Genomic DNA, 19560 nt, shown 5'->3' with positions numbered 1-19560 from the left:
TCATGTACGTTAGCGTATAATATGATTGATGAATAGGAAAAATTTTAAAAAATATATTTTGAGCATGCATGAATTTAACTGTAGAAGCGTGCAATATATCCTCATATATCTTCAATATAGTTCATAGTTGTACAATACTCTAAAAAGCCTCTATATATAATGTACATTTTAACTGAATACTGAATACCTACAAACTCACCTTTAAATGACAGTCAACGACTAAATCAAATTTTGGAACTTGAAAGCGTGAATCAAAAAGACGAAAAGTTGAGAACTGATCTGATAATGAATATTGCCAATTATTGTTGATGCTCATTGATGCATTCTGCAAGAATTGACGATATGTGTAAATGGAAAAAGTTTTGATAGATGTGGATGGGATATTTGCAGGTTGGTGGTTTTGTTCTCTTTTGACAATGGAATTAATTGGGCGGGGAAAGTAAGTTTTGTTTGACATACCAGGGAGGTTCAATGTTGGAATTGCATCCTCCTTTGGTACTTTTCGTGTTGCATCTTAAAATTTAAAATCAAAAAATTTTCAAATAAAAAAATACATGCCCTCTTATATTAGTAGCTCCTCAATCACTATGATATAATATCTAACCTAATAATGTTGAAAATTTATTTCTATCTCTTACAAAAATTAGACCTGAAGTAAAACATGCATTTTAAAATCTAATCTAATTTCTTTAAAATTAATTTCCATCTTTTACAAAAATAAGACTTCAGGTGAGCATGCATCAAAAGTAGCTAATCAAACAAAAAATTAAAAAATAAATCATGCTTTATATACTTACAGTGATAAAGAGCATCAGGTTCGTAGTGTTTCTCACAAACCCAAACTTTGCTTGATTCAATCTTCTTACTGAATTTCTCATCGACAATTCGGCCTTTCAAAATTTGAGCCAAAAAGTTTTGACGCCATTCAGGCTTTGTAAGTGGTGGGATTTTGAATAATCCATACTTATTTTGATTCCGACAGATCCCACAACCAACGATGGCACAATTTTCTCCAGGCATGAGCCTAAATTTTGTTAGATGTAAATTCACTGAAAGGGAAAATAACAAACCATATAGATACTATCAACCTAAATATACGTTTTCTTCCTTCATTTTGTATTTACTTTTCATGTTTATAAAATTATACATGCCAACCTACCATCAGCTGAGTACCCTCCCTGCCATGCATAAACTTTCAACTTTAAAAATTTGATCTGGAAAGTAAAAAACTAAAAAAGAAGATACATAAAAGTTTCTTCTGGATATATATGATCCCTCCCAAGTCAATAACTTTTATTAACAACTCCAAAACAGGTGTGCTAATAACAAAAATACACATTTATTTTGCAAAAGACAACCTCCTCCAAGCAAAAAATTAGCCATATTTGTTTACTTTTTGTAGGTCCGATGCCCTGGGCACTAGTATGTTCGTAAACAATAACATCGGCCAATCAGATTGCTTAGCGCTGCCAGACTATCTCTCTTCTTGTGACTATGTTGCGTCTTGCCTTGCCAGCACATCAGCTTGCTGTGGATTGGATTGGAATGACATTGATTTGGATCCTCAATTTTTTCTTCTGCTGGTTCAACAACAAAGAGAGTTATCTACACCTTCTACATGATGATTGAACTGCTGTTGTTGCCAAACTATAGCCTACTTTCGTACAACAACTGTTGCTCGCCTTCTCAATTTTTTTTGGTTTTTGACAAAAAATGGTTATAATTATGAAGTCTGTTTTGTTTCCCTGTTGGTTGGTTGAAAAAAACAGCAGGATGGACACAATATTTGTCAACTTTCAGAACAAACTAACTGCGATTTGCCTGTATATTATACTTAAATTGTGGTGACAAGGCAAGTGACTGAATATTTGTGGTGGATAAACCTGAATGAAAAAGAAACACTGAATGTCAGCATCAAAGAAGAATCGTTTTGGTGGTTTGTTTCCAAGTTATCCAAGTAAGTAATTAATTGTAAAAAATTTGAACCTGAAGCAAAATTGAGTGATTGATGATCTGAGATTGAATTTTTCTTGGTGCATCTTCTTACAACAATAATGGCACTCATCTGGAAGTGAAACCTCTTTGTAAGGGAAATTCTATAGCGGCCAATTTCCAAATTTTGAAGCGCCGACAACCCGAACGTACATCACACTCACGGGACATGACCAACAAAGAACGTTAACTTCTGAAAAAGTTAGCTAATCCCGCCCCCCGCCCCATTGAAAAATGTGGGATATTTTTGTCGTGAATTATGTTGAATTATGGACTTTCCTTTGTATGCGTTCAAAATGTGGAATACTTTTGCCATGAATTTGGAGATTTTCTTCAACGTGCAATTAAAACGTGGAAAACTTTCCTCGTGAATTATTAACTTTTTTATTTCGCATGCATTTAAAAATGGGGAAAATTTTTTCGTGAACTATGAACTTTTCCCTTGTATGCGTTTAAAATGGGAAAAACTTTTGTCGTGAACTATGAAATTTTCCTTTGCATGCTTTTAAAACGGGGATTAACTTTTGTCGTGAATATGAAATTTTCGTTTGCATGCGTTTTAAATGGGAAAAACTTTAATTGTGAACTATTAACTTTTTATTTGCATGCGTTAAAATGGAGAAAACTTTGGTCGTGAACTATTAAACTTTTTCTTTGTATGCGTTTAAAATGGGGAAAACTTTTACCGTGAACTATTAACTTTTCCTTCAGATGCGTTTAAAATGTGGAAAACTTTTGTCGTGAACTATGAACTTTTCCTTTGCATGCGTTTAAAATGGGAAAAACTTTTGTCGTGAACTATGAAACTTTTCATTTCCATGCGTTTAAAATAGGGAAAACTTTTGGTGTGAACTATTGACTTTTCTTTCACATGCATTTAAAGTGTGGAATACTTTTGTTATGAAGTTAAAGATTTTCTTCAATTTGCGCTCAAAATGTGGAATATTTTTGTCATGAATTTGGAGATTTCTTTCAACGTGCGTTTAAAACTTGGAAAACTTTTGTCGTGAATTATGAACTTTTCTTTGCATGCGTTTAAAGTGTGGTTTAATACTTTTGTCATGAATATTCCTTTTTTGCATTCTTTTGGAAAAATGAAATTATTTCTCTGGCTCGAAAGTTTTTTTCTTTTTGGCATTAAGTGAGACCAAATTAATTTGTTGTTCTACAGGCCTGACCGACCCTAATTTTTCAAAATCGAAAAAATAATAATATTGAATTTGCCACTGAACAAGTTGAAAATTAATGTATTTGTAAATTCATCCCAAACTTAGATCAATTCAAAATATCACAATGGAAATGACACAAATATCATTCATCAATAAAGAGGAAAAAGTCAGGTGCTTCAAAATGTCAATCTTGACCTTTTGACCCTAAATATTCAGAGATTTGATTTTATTATATGCTGACTTGCTGACCAGGACTGACCCATATTCTTTAGAACAATAAGTAAAATTTGGCGTGCCTTATTTAAAAAAAAATCTTGAATAATTAAAAACTCTAACATTAAAGCAGTAACTCACTTCCTTTTTTTTAGTATTTTTACACATGATAGTTTGCAAAAAAAATTCATCTCAGAAATTTTGACATTTTCCTTGGTTTATTGTAAAACATTTTCCATTTTGTAAAGTAAAGGTGTAAGGTGAAGCATGACGCTACAGATCAAATCTGTGTTTTGACTGGACTCACCAACCTTTACGATTATAAAGGTACAGTCTGTTTATTGTGACTGTAACTCTTTTTAAATTCAAGATCCCCCGAGAGTGTTTAGGGTTTTCATCTTACGCTGTCTTACTTTGATATACGGCGTTTGTTTGTCATTAAATTTTTGTTTGCAACTTACAAATCGAGGAGGCTCTGGATCGCTTCGCAACTTATAAACATGACATTTACAGCTTGTTTTTGTCACTCCTGCCTCCCGCATGTCTTTGCTATGCAAACAGAGTGGAGGGACGTAAGAGTCCTGAAACGCGCGCAACCCCTTTTATATTGATTGGTTTGTTGGGTTTGACTTGCTTTGACTAGAAGATTTGCTTTAAAATTATCAACAACATTAAAAGTACTCCAGTTTTCTATCCTGGTGTTTTTACGCGCGCAGCGCGTCTCCTTTGGTATAATGTGCGCGCGGTCGACTAAGTTCCTATATATCGCTCAACCACTTTCAAAATTCAGACTTCGTGTATGACTACATGACATCAATTTTCGTATCAATTTTTAAATCCTCAGATCACTCCGATCGCAAGTGAAGGATCCTCAGTGCTTTATATTTTAAATCCTGAGATTGCTCCAAAATGAAAATCTTCCAACCCCCGGACCTTATCAGGTATTTTCAGCTGACAGAGGGAAGGAAGGCTCCTTATTTTGCTCTATAAAGACTGATTTTAGCTTATTTTTGGGTTTTTAGAATTAAAATTTCCAACCCCTCCAACAATTAGCCCTTCCCCTACTAAGAACCTAATAAGAGTAAGATACAGTTTGTTGTTGGTTTTTGGTTTTAACCATAGACATTACTGTGGTTTATAAATTGTGAAGACAAAATTTCAAGGTAAAGAGTTTCATATTCAAGTTAAATCTTCATACAGTACTCAACAACAACAGACAGGTCTGTCTGAGAAAAATCAAATCAAAAACAGTCGAAAAGATGACTTTCGGAGTAGGAAGTGTCAAAGACAAAGGAAAAGGGGGAAAACGCAAAAAAAATATTTTCAGATGAACTTTAAATTTGGATTTCTTCCATAAAATACACTAAAATCAAATCTGATGAACTAAGAAATTTATAAAACTAAGAGACATGATCCAAATATTTTCAGCTTTTGGTATTGTCCGTGTGAAGCCAAACATTTTTTCATCACTGCATACAAAAAATTTGAGATTCTTGAATGTTTGCCAATATGCGAGATTTCTGATAACATAATAAGGGAAATGTAACTGAATGTAATGTCTTGTATTTAAAAACCATATGACGAGCGATATTTATAAAAGTTCTCTCCCAATTCTCTCCTCGTTTGCGACAAAGGTACGTCCTTGACTTTTTAAGAATCTCAACAATCAACAATCATTAGTCTACGGCTTGACGATAATCAAGAAATTATTCACAATGTTTTACTGTTTCAAAAATGTTGTCTTTTTTAGTTTCAATCATGGAACTCCTTTCCTCTGCTTTTCTTTTCCATGCATATCGAAACAAAAACATAGAAAAAGACTCAGTGCTTTCAATCTGATTAATCCAATGATGAAGGGTGGTTTCTTCTCTATCGAAATAATACTGTACACCATCTGCATTTTCAATTATCAATCTAGAAACTTTCAAATACATCTCTGAAAAATCTGCAACACCCCTCACTGCGAAACAAAGCTTCTGGGATCGAAAAATGCTTCTCTATTTTGTCAAAAGATGCAAACACTAAAATCGAATATTTTCGTTCGAATCTATAACGTTCGAATTAGATTTTCGAATAAAAACATTCGAAACTACAAGGCGGAAGTAAAAGGGCGCTATCAGTGAAGCATAAAAAGCTGATAATACGCAGGGAACGAGGTTGGTAAAAGGGCTGCTTCGCTCTCTCAGCGAGAGGTTCGAAAAATTGGCTCTTCGTTCGTGGGACTCTCTTTTGAAAAGAAGCGACCTGAATGGGACTGAAATGTGTTTTTGCGGCATTTACCTGGGACTCGTGAAGGTGAAAAAAGGTACCCCCGCGCTCCCTGGGCCGGTGCAATATACTCGATTTTCGGGATTTTTTTAAATTTTTAGAATTTTGGTAGTTTGGAATTTCTTTTTACATTCCCTTTGACCAATGTCCTCTTCAGATATTTTGGACTTTATAGATCCCGAGGCTGTTGTAAAATTTTCGGCTGGGGATAAAAAAAACAGGTAAAAAGTTTTTTCAACTAGGAAAAATGTTTTCGCCTTAATTCTTATAATTTTTGTCACTTTTCCCCGACATATTTACCCAGAAAAGGCACTCTAGTTTCGTCTAACAGATTTCCCGGAAAAAGAATATCCAATTAAAAAGCTGTTGTTTTCACCTTTCACTAGTGCTTCTCAAGACTCTACACTCTAAATATTTGCGAGGTTAACTAGCAAATCGGCATCATCACGAAAACGGCCGAAAAATGTAACAGGCTAGTGAGTTTCAACCAATAAAATAACGTATTTTCACTAGCCTTAAATTTTTCGCCGATCGTCGTGATTATCCTGGATTACCTCAATATTATTTGCAACGCAAACAGAGTGGAGGAACGTACTTAAGCGTTCTGGAGCGCGCGTAACCCCTTTTTCTAAACATTGATTTCAATCTAACAAACTGGCAAATGTCAAGGCAGAATATTCAAAATGGCTAGCTCCAGCATCACTTTTTTGTTGATTATAGAATACACGGGTTTCGAATCAAATTTTTGCTTAGCTTTAGCTTTGATCCCATGTAAATTTGCACGAAAAATATCAAGTAAACAGAACGAAAATTGGCCGTGTATCAAGCAATTTTAGCTCATTTTTCCATTTTGACAGACTTTATGGGTCATTATGAAAACAAAAAACATTAAAATAAAAAGTCAATCGTTTAATCATATTTCTTTTATTGAATTTAAAATAGAAAAACATCTTTTGAATGAACACCTGGCTTTCAAAAGAGAAGAAAGGAAATCTATCAACCTTTTATAAGGCATTTCCCCTTATCGCTCCTTTTATTTACTTGATTTTTTCTCTCGCGCCAGATTTAATTCGAAACCCGTGTATTGGTTGTGACTTGCCTGCTTGCATTACAGCTGTCAAAAACAGTTAAACAGAACAGATATATCTAGGAACTATGATGGTTAAGTTTTGTACCTCATTCTTCAAATTTTGAAACTGTAGCTACCTGTTCACTGATTGCTTTGTTTGAGAGCGAAGACTGTACTGGAAGATTTGATTTTCCTAAATTCACGATTCTTCTGGAAATGGCATGGGAACAGTCACAGCTGGTAAAGACTAGAAATATCAGCTTACTCAAGTGGATGGAAGAAACAAGGGTACAACGGCTTGATGATCAAGTACGATATATTAATCACGTAATACGTGTGTGCAGGTGTGAGTGCTGTATATGCATAGCGTACATTCATCATATGCTTGATAAGTTTATATGTTATGATATCTGGATATGATTATTATTGATGTTTGATGGACAGTAACTGACAGCTGGACGAACGACAACTGACAGCCTGATGGACCATGAAAGTGCATCAAATGGGATTTGTTTGCTTCAATATAAACTTGTTAAATGGATAATTCTTGGATCTTTTTCTACTCTAAAATCTGTATATTACCGTCTAACTTGGGACGATTGGTCAAAACATGGGACTGTTGACAATCTGGCCTGCACTCCACCAAGTTTATCAATCTTACATTCTGTCATAACATGTCACGATAACTTTCACTGATAACACGCCCTTTTTAACTTTTTTGTTTTCATTCAAAATGACTGGACGCTGATTGGAGAATTAGAGAACGCCCGTCGCCTAACCACTTATTGCCTGATGGGATTAACCAATAACAAGCGTGTAACTTGCCGCCCGTGCAAGTGACGTCAAACGCTGTCGTTTTGCCACTAATTTGTTCTTCTTCGTTCCAGACACTGGCATGTATTCCACTACGGATTTTCTTCATATTTTGATTTAAAAGCCTACTTGGTGCGAAAAGAATTTATCGTGTATTTTTTGATACACCGTTCATTAACTCAAATCAAATTATTTTGGAGGTTCGGTGAAATGGTGGCCGAATTGCCGTCCCATGTTTTGTCAGATAGTCCTAAGTTAGAGCAGTTGACGGTATAAATGATTGTACTGTGCAAGAAAAAACTCTTCATTGGGCTTTGTTGATTTTTCCAGGGACCAGGGGTATTAAGTGATGGGTATGTCCAAGCCAAAAATTGAAAATTGACCCTGTGAGAAACAGAATTTTGCACATATTTTGCACACCCAATTTACCTTTAAAGTAACAACCATCCCAGTTCTTGAAAAAATTGCAAAAAACAGTCATACCCAGGCCCAGGGGTCGATTTGTCCAGAGGTAAAATTATGGATTATTTCAACAAAAGGAATAGATATATATTTTATAATCTTTGACTTTTCTGGGTTTTTGAACTTATGAATTTTTTTTAGGATATAATATGGAATTTATGGAAATTTCTAGGACATGCTAGATTTTAGAATCGTTATGATGTTCTTAATTTAGATCGAAATTTTAAGATACTTGAGGCTATCTTTGTCCCATTGATTGTATTTATTGAATTTTTATAATAAAAAAGCATGCAATTATTGCTTATTTCACCTCAATTGTTATTTTTTGTAAGAACTGTGTTTAAAGTTGTTTTTATACCCTGGCCATTTGAGCCTCGACTCTCATAAAATCGTTCTTATAAAGAAATATATCATTCTATCTTGTATTCCATCAGGATTTACCAAGTTCTTCATTAATTAGGTCTTAGAGTAAACATTCTGACATTTGGTGTAGTTAACACGTTTCCTTTCCATTAAAATTCACCAACATTAACATTTGATGATTTTATAACCAATCAGCCGGTGGAGTTGGGGTCAGTGTATCATATAGCAGTATGTAATTTGAGGTTGGTCGGTGCTTTCAGGAAAATGTTCAGTGTTTTACTACACAGATATTATATAATTTCAATGATTTTTGAAAATAGATTCTAGAGCAATATGTAGAAAAGATTTTCTTAAAAATTCAAAAAGCAGTTTATTTTAAAAATAGAATATCAACTTTCTAAAAAATTTTTGATTTTCAAAAACTTTCTTTTAAGCATTTTCAAAAATACGTTAACTTCGTGAAAGAGGCTCAATGTCCCAAAATCAAGTTTTTGTCACCAGAGCAAGGATACTTTAAAAGCTAAAGAAAAACTTTAGCCTCCAAAGTATCCCTGACCAGAGTTTTTATATGCTTAAAATGCATCTGTAGAAATCTATCTTGCTCTCGTGACAATCATGCAAATCATCAAAAGTGGTTGATACATCCAACGATGTAAAAATAATAGATAACCAACTACCTCTAGAAGGCACTTCTCCCAAGAGAACAACCATTGTTTTCCTATTGAAATGAGCACTCTATTAAAAAGCTCTGTGTGCAGTGCGTGTTATGCTTTTAGCTAGATTTTGACACACTTTTTGACATCCACTGAATTGATAGAAATTTGAATTGTTATTTACTGCAAATTTTGGAATTTTTTTTCAAAAGATAAAGGTACCAATCTTTAGACAAATTGACTACGAATCGGCCTGATACCACTTAATCTTCATCTGGATAAATAAACGCTCATAAAATGCTGTTACAGTATCTGAAAAATACAGGGTGTCCCTAATTAAAGTATCGAGTTTGAACATGCGATTGAGTAGAAAAGTTTGTGTGTGTTATCGCTAAAATATAAGAACGTTCTCCATCACACAGGCTTATTACAAAAGGTAGTTACAACGTATAAATTAATCGTAATGACAAAGAAAAAAGAGGGAGAGCTTAAAATACAATTTTTGTGAACACGCACATAAAACTTTCTACTCAATCGCATGTTCAAACTCGATACTTTAATTAGGGACACCCTGTATATGTGTGATTTGAAATGCGATATCTCACGTATGAAAAGTGCATGAAGGTTGCATGATACAAAATAAACAGATGAATGTTTATAGAACAATAATATCAAAATGTCATTAATATTTTTACAACCGTAACACGGATGTTTTTTGAGAATGAAGGCAAGTTGGTTATCTATTATTTTTACATCGTTGATACGTATATGTAATCACATGATAACGAGTGCAATTCGAATATAATTGCACGAGTGATTTTTTTGTTATTAATTTTCCGAGTCCGAAAGGACGAGGAAAATTCGAAACAAAAAAATCACGAGTGCAATTTTCGAATTGTACGAGTTATTATGGGATTACGAGCTAATCGCACAATGGCTTCCGGGAATGGCTTTCACTACTTTTTCCCAGTTAGGAAAGTAGATTACAGAAATTACACTGAGAGTTTTATATTTTTCTCTTCTCTTTATGTCTTTCTGTTAATGTTGTTTATTGATTTTCTTTCTCATAAAATAAATTTTGAATGCAATTAAAACGTTCGATGCAAAAAAAATGTAAAAAAAAACATTAAAGTCAATTTTGTAAATATTGGCGCCTCATTGAAGAGTGTGATTAACGATTAATTGCTCTCTACAGGATGCAATTAACGATTAATTGCTCTCTTTGAAGGCGCGCCAAAGAAGAAAAAATAACTCATCGTGCGATTAATCATGCAAATATAACGAAAATAGCCNAAAGCTGGAGGAGCGACTGCTATTGGCGCAGGACCAAACACTACCACACTTCAAATTGAACGAACGCTTGAAGATCGTAAGATGAAATTAATCTTGATAGTTTTATTTCGAATGATTGTTTTTGTAAGATACCTGTATTCATGTTGTTGAATGACCAAAGTTAATTGAATTATTCTACAACAAAATTCTGTGTTTAAATGCAATCCCGCCCATTAACACAAAGTGACTTTCGCTTCCTCATTTTTAAAGTCTATTCGCTTTAAGTGAGCCATTTTTCAACGAATGCTTCGATTTTAACATATTAAATACACTGTTAACAAGATAAGTCAGAGCACTGTAAATTCTAAGAAAAATAATTACAAAACATTTAGAAAATGGAAATGAATCATGATTTAGCATAAACTTCTTGCATCGAATATCTCTAGAAGAAGTTTCATCGTTTCGTTTCTCATTTTTGTTCTTCATTTTCGAAAAGTTTCAAAATTATTTATCTCAAAAAGTATAAAGTCGTGCTCTTTTAAACGGTATACAGTTTGTTCGAATTGAAGCATTGGTTAAAAAAAGAGTTGTTAACCGGTTACTTTTTCAAAGCGGGCTACACGGCTTTTTGCGCAATGCAATTGGTTCTTTTTGCATGACGACGTCCTATAAATTAACCGATGTCCGTCCGTTCGTTCGTCCGTTCGTTCGTTCGTTCGTTCGTCCGTCCGTCCGTCTGTTACCAGCTTTTCTCGAGATTGGCTCATTAGTTTTTTCTGATTTTTGGCACAATGATGCAAAATGGTAATGCCCAAAATGTGACGGAGTCCGGTTTTTGAGAAAAATTCTTTTCCGGCCGAAAATGCCGGAAATATGCCGGAAAAACTGTTTTTTTGGAATTTTCAGGAGATTTTATCATTAGTTTTTTCTGATTTTTTGCTCAAAGATGCGTATTAATCTTGTTCAAAACATGGCCGAGTTTGATTTTTGAGAATTTATTTTTGTCGGTTGAAAATGCCGGAAATCGCCGTTTTTGCAGATTTTCATTAGATTTTTTCCTTGTATTTCTATGTTTGTCACACAAAAACATTATTGATAACAATGTTCACCATCAAGCATTATTCAATTGTCAATAAAACTGATTTTTGCGACCAGAACTTTCTATTTATTTTTCCCTTACAACCCTTCCCTCTCCCCCCATCAACAATCAATGATGAATTTATTGCGTTATGCATTTCCGCTAAACGCTATATTTTTTGACTGATTTTTTTCTCCTCGCATTGCTATCCAACTTTCATCATCAGGTAGGTCCATTCAGCATCTAGCTTGTTTATTTCTGACGTCAGAAATTATAATAATTTTTTATCTATTTTCTTGTTTTTTTTCGCATTATTTTGCTATTTTTCCTGGATAAAGTGCCTAAAGATCAATCGAAGCTGAAGGAAACGGTTAACAAATACAATGATGACCGGTTTTTTCGGGCTGTACTGAAAATATTGCCCTCGGTCAACGCAACAACCTTGCAAGCTCGGTCGTTACTTGACCTCGGGCAATATTTCTCAGTACAGTCCCCACTAACCGGTCATTATTGTATTATTAGTGCAAACTTGAAGCAAAAGGACTAATACTTCATGCTTGCTAAAACTACTTTTTTAATTTTTAACATATGAAATGCTTCCATTGCATGCATTTGCTCGGACTAACGTTTTCTCCTTTATTTTGTCTGTAGTACCGACAGGAGGACCTTTGAACATTATTGGGAAAAATTTGACAGAAACTTCCATTGAGATCATTTGGGATGAAATCGCTGAAGCAGATAGAAATGGTATCATCCTCGGATATAAAATTCACTACAAAAATCTTCGGACTAATGCCGTAAATGAAATTGAAGTTGGAACTCATCGCGTGGCAAATATTTCAGGTAATCAATTGTATCATTCTTCTGTGCGTTTTTGTAGCTATAGAAGACCGTCATCTCGTTAGGCTAATATTTTGCTAAATCACCTGAAATTACAATTTCCAACCAACGTTGACGATATCGGGAAAATATCATATCAAATCACTCCTCTCGTGATCTTAGTTGAACAATCCAATAAAAAAATTGACACTGATTCGACTGTGATTTTCCAGGCTTGGATTGGTTTCAAGAGTATGAGGTGAAAATGTGTGGCAAAACAAGCGTTGGTTATGGAGTGTGGAGCAATCCTCTCATCACCATCTCCACTGACGAATGGAGTAAGTCACGTCAGTTAGATAAATGAACGAATCCGAAATGCACGTGTGTATATACCGACAATCATTCTGCATTCCTCTTCTCTATTCAAATGTCTGTTGGACGAAATCGACATTCTTAACCTTTTCAATCACGATTTGTATGTCAATCAAAATTATTGGATTTTCTTGATTCATTCTTCTATATTTGAAATGGAGTAACATGTCATTTTACTACATTTCAATTTCAACTTATTTTTCAGTTCCGCAATTACCACCGTTGAATGTTCGAAGTGGTAATATCACTGGAACAACCATTCAATTACTTTTCGACAACATTGCTGATCCTTTTTCTAACTTCGGATATCCTATCGCTTCCAAAATCAACGTCACTGCAGTTTCAAACATATTTCAACAACAAGAAATCCAATATGGTGGACCGAACAGCGCAATTATAACAGGACTCAACGAATATACTAATTACAGTTTGAGTGTAGCTGTCGGAACACGACGTGGCTTTTTAGTTTTTGCACAGCCTATTTTGGTCAGAACAGACTTTGGACGTGAGTAGTTTGTGTTTTGATACGTTGCTTCCTGTGTTTTTTTCTTTATTTTTTTTGGAGCATGTCGTAATTGTTATTTCTTTTTTATTTCTCCAGCACCCTCACTGCCACCTGATAAACATCTTTGCACAAAAAATCAACTCCACCGCTTTGAGGTTTCGTTTTGAATTGATTCCACCTGATGATCGAAATGGTCTCATCACAAAATATCTGGTCAACATTCGCCAACTCAATGTTGACACCAGTTGGACCACGTATGAAGTCTTGGAAAACGGTGCGGTAAAAAGCCTGGATATTGGAGGGCTTGAGAAATGGCGCGATTATGAATTTACAGTTGCAGGATGTACAATCGTTTGTGGTGTTGAAAGTGCCATTGCAATTATCAAGACTGATCAAGATTGTAAGTGCTTCCAGTGAGATTGTATTTCGCAATTTCATTGGTATTATTCTCAACCACACCCCTCGGTTCATTTGAGCTGATAGTAATTACAATGAACAATGCTAATGATGAACTTTTTTTTTGTTCCAAAAAACACAGCTGAAAATCTTCATCTTTGCCGGACTAGCTTCAAATAGACTTTGGACTTTTGAATGATTAACAATGAATGTTTTTGTTTTCCAGTGCCCGAGGTGCCACCTGCAAACAGAACTGCTGGTCCAGAAACATCAACTTCCATCAAAGTTCAATGGGATGTTGTTCCTGAAGGCTTCAGGAGAGGTGGGTTTGATTTGCTCCTCTTTCTTTGTCCTTCTTAATAATCTAATTCATTAACTCTACTGACAACTCACAACCTCTCGACTTGATTGTAGGTATTATAGCGGCATACCACGTGATGTACAAAGATGATACGATTGAACCACCTGATTGGAAAGAAACTAGTATCACAGCACCTACACAAGAAGTCATTTTGTCAACTCTAAAGTTCTTCACAAGTTATTCATTCAAAATTGCAGCTGAAACGGTGAAAGGACGTGGAAACCATTCCATTGAATTCTCGACCAAAACGTTAGAAGATGGTATGACTTTTAGATTTCTTGTGAATATTGTAATCTGAAAAATGTTACATCATATCGGTTAAAAACTCATGTTTGTAATACAAAAAACTGATACATTGACATCTTTATATTTTTTGTAGTTCCGGAGGTTTTCCCTTCCAACTTGACATGCATCAATGGAAGCTCTTCAACTATCGATTGCGGATGGGATCAAATGTTGCAAGTCCACGGTCAAGTTAATGGCATTGTAAGGACTCTCATTTTAACAATCAAAACATTGTCTAAACGTTAACCGCCTAGTTTGAGTACATCACACTCTTGGTCTTTTTTGTTTTTTCAGATTGTGGGATATCGAATATATTACAATGTGTTGGATTGCTCTAAAGCAGAATTAGCAGATTGCAATGAGAACACAACGTTTGTTGATGAAGTGACCGTACCTGATCTCCTCCACACGATCAGCAATTTGAAGAATTATACTGAATATGAGATTCAAATTGATTTGTTCAATTCTCTGGCAACGGGACCAAAATCACCCAAAATCATAATTTCTACTGATGAAGACAGTAAGCTACTAGATTTCACTCACCATTTTTGATAAATGAAAAAATATAATTTTTTTGGCTCTGTAAGTTATCGGTGATATCCAGAAGTTTTCTCAGATACTATGTTGCTTGTGCTCTATATTGATTGCCATTCACTTTTCAGTTCCTGAATCGCCTCCCACGAACGTTGAAGGGTTCACGATGTCGACGACAAGTGTTTCAATTTATTGGGATGACGTACCATGGGGAACTTCTCATGGAATTATCACGGGGTATGTTTGTTATTATCGCCGTATGAATGATGGTCCTCCTGCCGACGAATTGAGAATATTGATGCAAGAAAACCAGTAAGTTGAAATTTATATTTTAAATCTCGTACCTTGTTGTAAACTCTTTTTGAAAGACTCCCATTTCATCAACTATTTTCTTATCAACTATCATCCCATTTTTAGAAAAAGGAAACGTCGTTCCATCGAATCTTTTGAAATGGATGACTATCTTACTAGAAATCAAAACATGTCATCCGAATCAACGCTGACATTGACAAGACAGAGACGAGCCTTACCTAGCAGGGGATATCTTTATCTTGAAGAAGCTCAATATGCGAACGCCAGTGAATCAGGAATGATTATTGAAGATTTAGTTTTGTATCAGTGGTATACGTTAAGGCTGGCTGCGATGACAAGTAAAGGACCTGGACCTACTTTCGATTTGAACGCCTCTTGTGCTCAAGCAGGTATAAACAAATTTTTTTGATCTCAAACAAACAACTAACAATAAAAACTTATGATTTATTTTAGCAATTTTGCTTTGCCCAAACCTTTTAAATTAAGTTAAGTTCTTTTTTTTTTTAGTTCCTGTTACTGGTCCAAACATAACAATTTATGATAAGTTCTCCTTCACTGAATTAACGTTGAATTGGTCGACTTTATCGTATGCAGATTCACAGGGGACAGTTTTGGATTATAACATCATTTATTACCCAGTCAGAAGGAATGGTATTGATCTAGCTCCCGTTGATCAGGTAAAGTTCTACTATTTCTTGTGACGGTGGCGAATTGTTGTTCTACGGATCAAACTCAATAATAAAAATGGTAGCAATAATGACAAATTTATAGAAACAAGATTATAATAACAAATATTATGGTCGGCCTTAATTGCAACGTCAGAAGGTAGGAATTTTAGTGATGTGAGTTATGTTCTCATTTTTAGGATGTGACAAGCCTTTGGTTCGAATTTCCAACACAAGGTGTCGAGCTTAACAATCTCGAACCTTTCGTCACTTACGCCTTCCAAAGTGCTGCACAGACATTCGCTGGACCCGGAACTTTCTCAAAGCCTTTTTATGCAGGTAATTAAATCCGTCTTATCCATCCTTATTTTACATACCTTTGTAAAGTTTCAGCTATTCAACACGCCTTCTCACAGAAACTAAGGAACAACTCTATTACTCGAACTCTTTATGGTTCAGTCTTTCAATATTAAATATGCTCGGAGTTGCTTCAGGACAAGTACTTTCTAAGGACATTCAAATCACTCTAACTCGGACTTCTATTGCTCGAATCATTCTGTAATCCGAACTAATATATTAGTGCCCTCAGCTGTAAAGTTGTTCAAATTACTCTGTTATACGAATGCTTCTCTAATTCGAAGAACATTTTTTGGTCCCATATGTAACCATCCATATGTTGTCTTCAAAAGTACCCTCTGAGGTTGAGGTCGAGGTTGCCCTACTTTGTGATTTAGAGTTTTTCTGACCTAGACAATATTTTACGTACGTTTTATAATTGTCTGTAATTTTGCCAGAAACCTGCCGTTGCGAAAAAAACTTCAAAGCAGTCTATCGAAATCACATGCCGTACTTTGGAATAGAAAACGGGGAACAAATTGGATTACTGAAGAACCTTGTAACCGCAGCAACCAATCTCTGTTGTGGAAATTGTTCGAATGGGCATGGGGCCACAAATATCATCTGGGAAGGTCCCATGACGAGTGTCAGCGAGTTAAATGATGCCATTTTTGATGATACCGACTTTGTGTTGCCAATAGAAACGGATAAAATAAACACATACTACAAAAGTAGACCGTTTGTCGGGATTTTGGATAGCCCAGGAGTTTCCGTATTTTCGCTGAAAGTTGAATATTTGAATTTGACGAATAATATGATTTTGAATGGAGTGTTGATTTTGTGGTCTTTTGTTGGTGCGATTGTTGCTTTAATAGTGATGGCTCTTGGATTGATCATGTGGATTGTGGTAAGTCGAAGTTTTTGAAAATGTTCCTCGTTCTTTGAATTATGTATGATGAGATACTTATTAAAATTACTCTCATTGAGCCTGCTTAAACCTGAAATCATTTCATTTTCTCTCTTCGTAGCAATGTCATCCATCCACTTCAACTGAACCGAACGAATCAAGAAGCCTTCCCTGATACTTTTTTCCATGGCGCTGGCGCTGGACTTTGGTGGGCTTTCAATACAGTTCTCCGTATTGGGCAAGTCTTTAAATTACGCTTTTTAAAGCCATTTCAAATAAGACGTTTACAACAAGAAGTTTCTAAACGCCCAATCACGTCACTCTTACCATACAATTTTAGCTTCGTCAATTGCGAGGGAAATACCAAATGATTAAAAATTGATTTTTCTTCCTATCTAGATACGGGGACATCGTTGCAACTGGAAAACTCGGTCGCATTTTTTCTATTCCAATAATCGCTGTAGGAATTGCAATAAGTGCTACATTAATTGCCGGTGTTTCGTCGTCCATCTTGTTGGCTTATTCTGTTCAAAAAACTGAAGGGAGCATCTTTTCAAAGAAAGTTGTAGCAATGAATGAATCTTATGATCAATTGGTCATCAAACGGATGGCTGGTATCATCTCAGAAAGTAAGTTCGTCCTAATGTAGTCTGAATGGCAGACCCCCGGGTAGTAAGAGGCACGATAAGGAGCACCAATGCGTTAGTGGATGTCAGCAGCATACCTCTTGTGTATTTACAGTTTGTAATCTGCTGCTCTCTTAAAATGTAATTTTGCTAACAATCATCCTTTGAAATTTTCCCTCAATAGCGGCTGGTGACACAGTGGAATTGATTGAAGTTTTACGTAGCAAACGTGTCGATAGAATGGCCGTTGATGCAATTTATGCTGCCTATCATTCCGAAAAGATGTCTGATCCTGACGTCATCTTCAGAGGTATCAAAGAATCAGGCGCTACTCAAGGCATTGTCTTCGGTGGCAGAGCTTTGAGATTGGAGAAATGTTTTAGGAAATATTTTCATGATAAAAAAGTGGAATTAATTGAACGAATAAAAGCTATCATCGATGCGGACAAACGGGTAAGACACTTTTTAATCTCAATAAAAGAATTCTCTTTATTAATAAGCCATGGCACATGGCAGTTTTTTTCGATCAGGAATAATTGGTTGAAATATTTTATCTATCTTATTACTTTGAGAAATTGGAACAGCTTGAGTTATTCGTAGACTTTCATTGACTTTGGCTACCGAGAAAGACGAGAAAGCCCGTGATCAGGTAAATAATTCTCATTTCACAATTTATCTCGCTTCAGAATTATGCGGACAGCGAATTGTTTGACAAACGAAATGCGATGATAAAATATGAATCGGATATTTGGATGTTTCTCATCAAAGTGTTGGGTGGAGCTTTCCTGGGTGCTTTTATCATTGGGTGTATTTATCATTGTCGTCATCATAGAACAAACAGAGTGATGGGTGAGTCTCCATCTCATGCTTGTAAGCTTTTAAGCCAGTCTACCTCTGACTAGGCCATTGAGATTAAAGCCCGAAGGGCTAGAGTAGAATCTCTAACCTTTCTCAGGTAAGAAAAAGTGAAGCCACTTATTTCCCATCAAGAACGCGCCTAGAAAGCATGCTAGAAAAAACTAGATCTTTTGCTTGTTTATTTTTCTTCACAAAGGGACAGGATCTATTTTGATAAGTTTGTTTCGTCCTCAAGTAAAGCCACACAAAGAATGAAGTCTGCCAGCATCTCAAATATCTATAATTTCAATTTCGAAAATTCCCGGTTTGTAAGAGGAAATTTCTTACCTTCCGTTTCGATAAAATGTGTAATAGCTGTGCTTTTTTTGGCTTCTAATTCAGGCTTTTAAAGGCTGTTGTAATACTGTATATTAAAAGGAATGATTTTGACGTTTCGCTCGGATGAAAATGGACGAGTTGTTTCATCTGCTTACATATTTTATTTTTCAGCATATGTGATCACACACAAGACATGCGACCATTTCTACGAAAAAGAAGCTCGCCAAATGCTGAAAAAATTCGAAGAACATTTTGAAAAGAAGATTAATAAAATTGAAGTCAAGCACGCTTTTGAGCGTGAATACCTCATCAAAAATATGAGGAAATACGTCGAATGGCTAACTCCTGATCAAGTCAATAAGTATAAATTCTAAAACCATGTAATTTTAATTCTTAATATCTTGAAGTCTATTATTGCTCTCGAGCAAGGTCAGAAGTATTATTTTTTCATATCATAATTGTAAATTTTGTAAATATATTAAGAAAATATATCTGTAAATTTTCCTCAAATTATATATTCATTCTTCGATTACGTTTTGCTAAAGTATCGGTCTTAGTTTTCTTAAAACCTAAAAAAAGAATTGAAAGATATTTTGACGATGCTACTAGGCAGGTTTCAAACTATAGCAACGCCGTTTCCGGTGCCGTACTTTAGATTGTATTTTTCATTTTGGCTGTTTTTGAAAGTCATAGTGATTTCTGGACCCATTTAGAATTTCTATTTCAGTGAATGTTGAATGAACGATAATGAAAGGGTGAGGTTTGATTTGATTTTTCATTGCTTATTCATATTTATGACGAAAGTAAGTGAACTTTCTTGAGTATTCATCTATTTTAGAGATTGTATTGAAGTGAGGAGTTTGGGTAACACAACAAATACAATTCACCGTCAGTATTGTCATGCTTACCAGTTA

The 19560-nt window shown here is 35.1% G+C and overlaps 2 protein-coding genes across 2 annotated transcripts; both read left to right on the top strand.

The window, feature by feature from the left end:
* Positions 1-11961: 11961 nt before the first annotated feature.
* LOC136810413 (receptor-type tyrosine-protein phosphatase delta-like) lies at positions 11962-19534 on the top strand. The gene is made up of 13 exons (XM_067066979.1): positions 11962-12195; positions 12405-12509; positions 12749-13048; positions 13145-13448; positions 13671-13766; positions 13859-14065; positions 14185-14291; positions 14385-14610; positions 14753-14936; positions 15042-15325; positions 15444-15613; positions 15802-15940; positions 19485-19534. Exons 6-13 carry the CDS (start codon positions 13882-13884, stop codon positions 19499-19501), a joined length of 1311 nt encoding a protein of 436 aa, XP_066923080.1. The 5' UTR covers positions 11962-12195; positions 12405-12509; positions 12749-13048; positions 13145-13448; positions 13671-13766; positions 13859-13881; the 3' UTR covers positions 19502-19534.
* LOC136810520 (uncharacterized) lies at positions 17353-19136 on the top strand. Its single transcript, XM_067067096.1, has 4 exons — positions 17353-17473; positions 17655-17923; positions 18157-18319; positions 18818-19136. The coding sequence occupies exons 1-4, from the start codon at positions 17416-17418 to the stop codon at positions 19018-19020; spliced, it is 693 nt and encodes a 230-aa protein (XP_066923197.1). The 5' UTR covers positions 17353-17415; the 3' UTR covers positions 19021-19136.
* Positions 19535-19560: the final 26 nt, after the last annotated feature.

Source organism: Clytia hemisphaerica, unplaced genomic scaffold (genome assembly GCF_902728285.1).
Source record: "Clytia hemisphaerica strain Z4C2 unplaced genomic scaffold, Clytia hemisphaerica genome assembly, whole genome shotgun sequence".
In the NCBI taxonomy this organism is placed as follows: domain Eukaryota; kingdom Metazoa; phylum Cnidaria; class Hydrozoa; order Leptothecata; family Clytiidae; genus Clytia; species Clytia hemisphaerica.
Note: the sequence above shows the minus strand (reverse complement) of the source record. Positions and strands in the feature narration are given on the sequence as shown.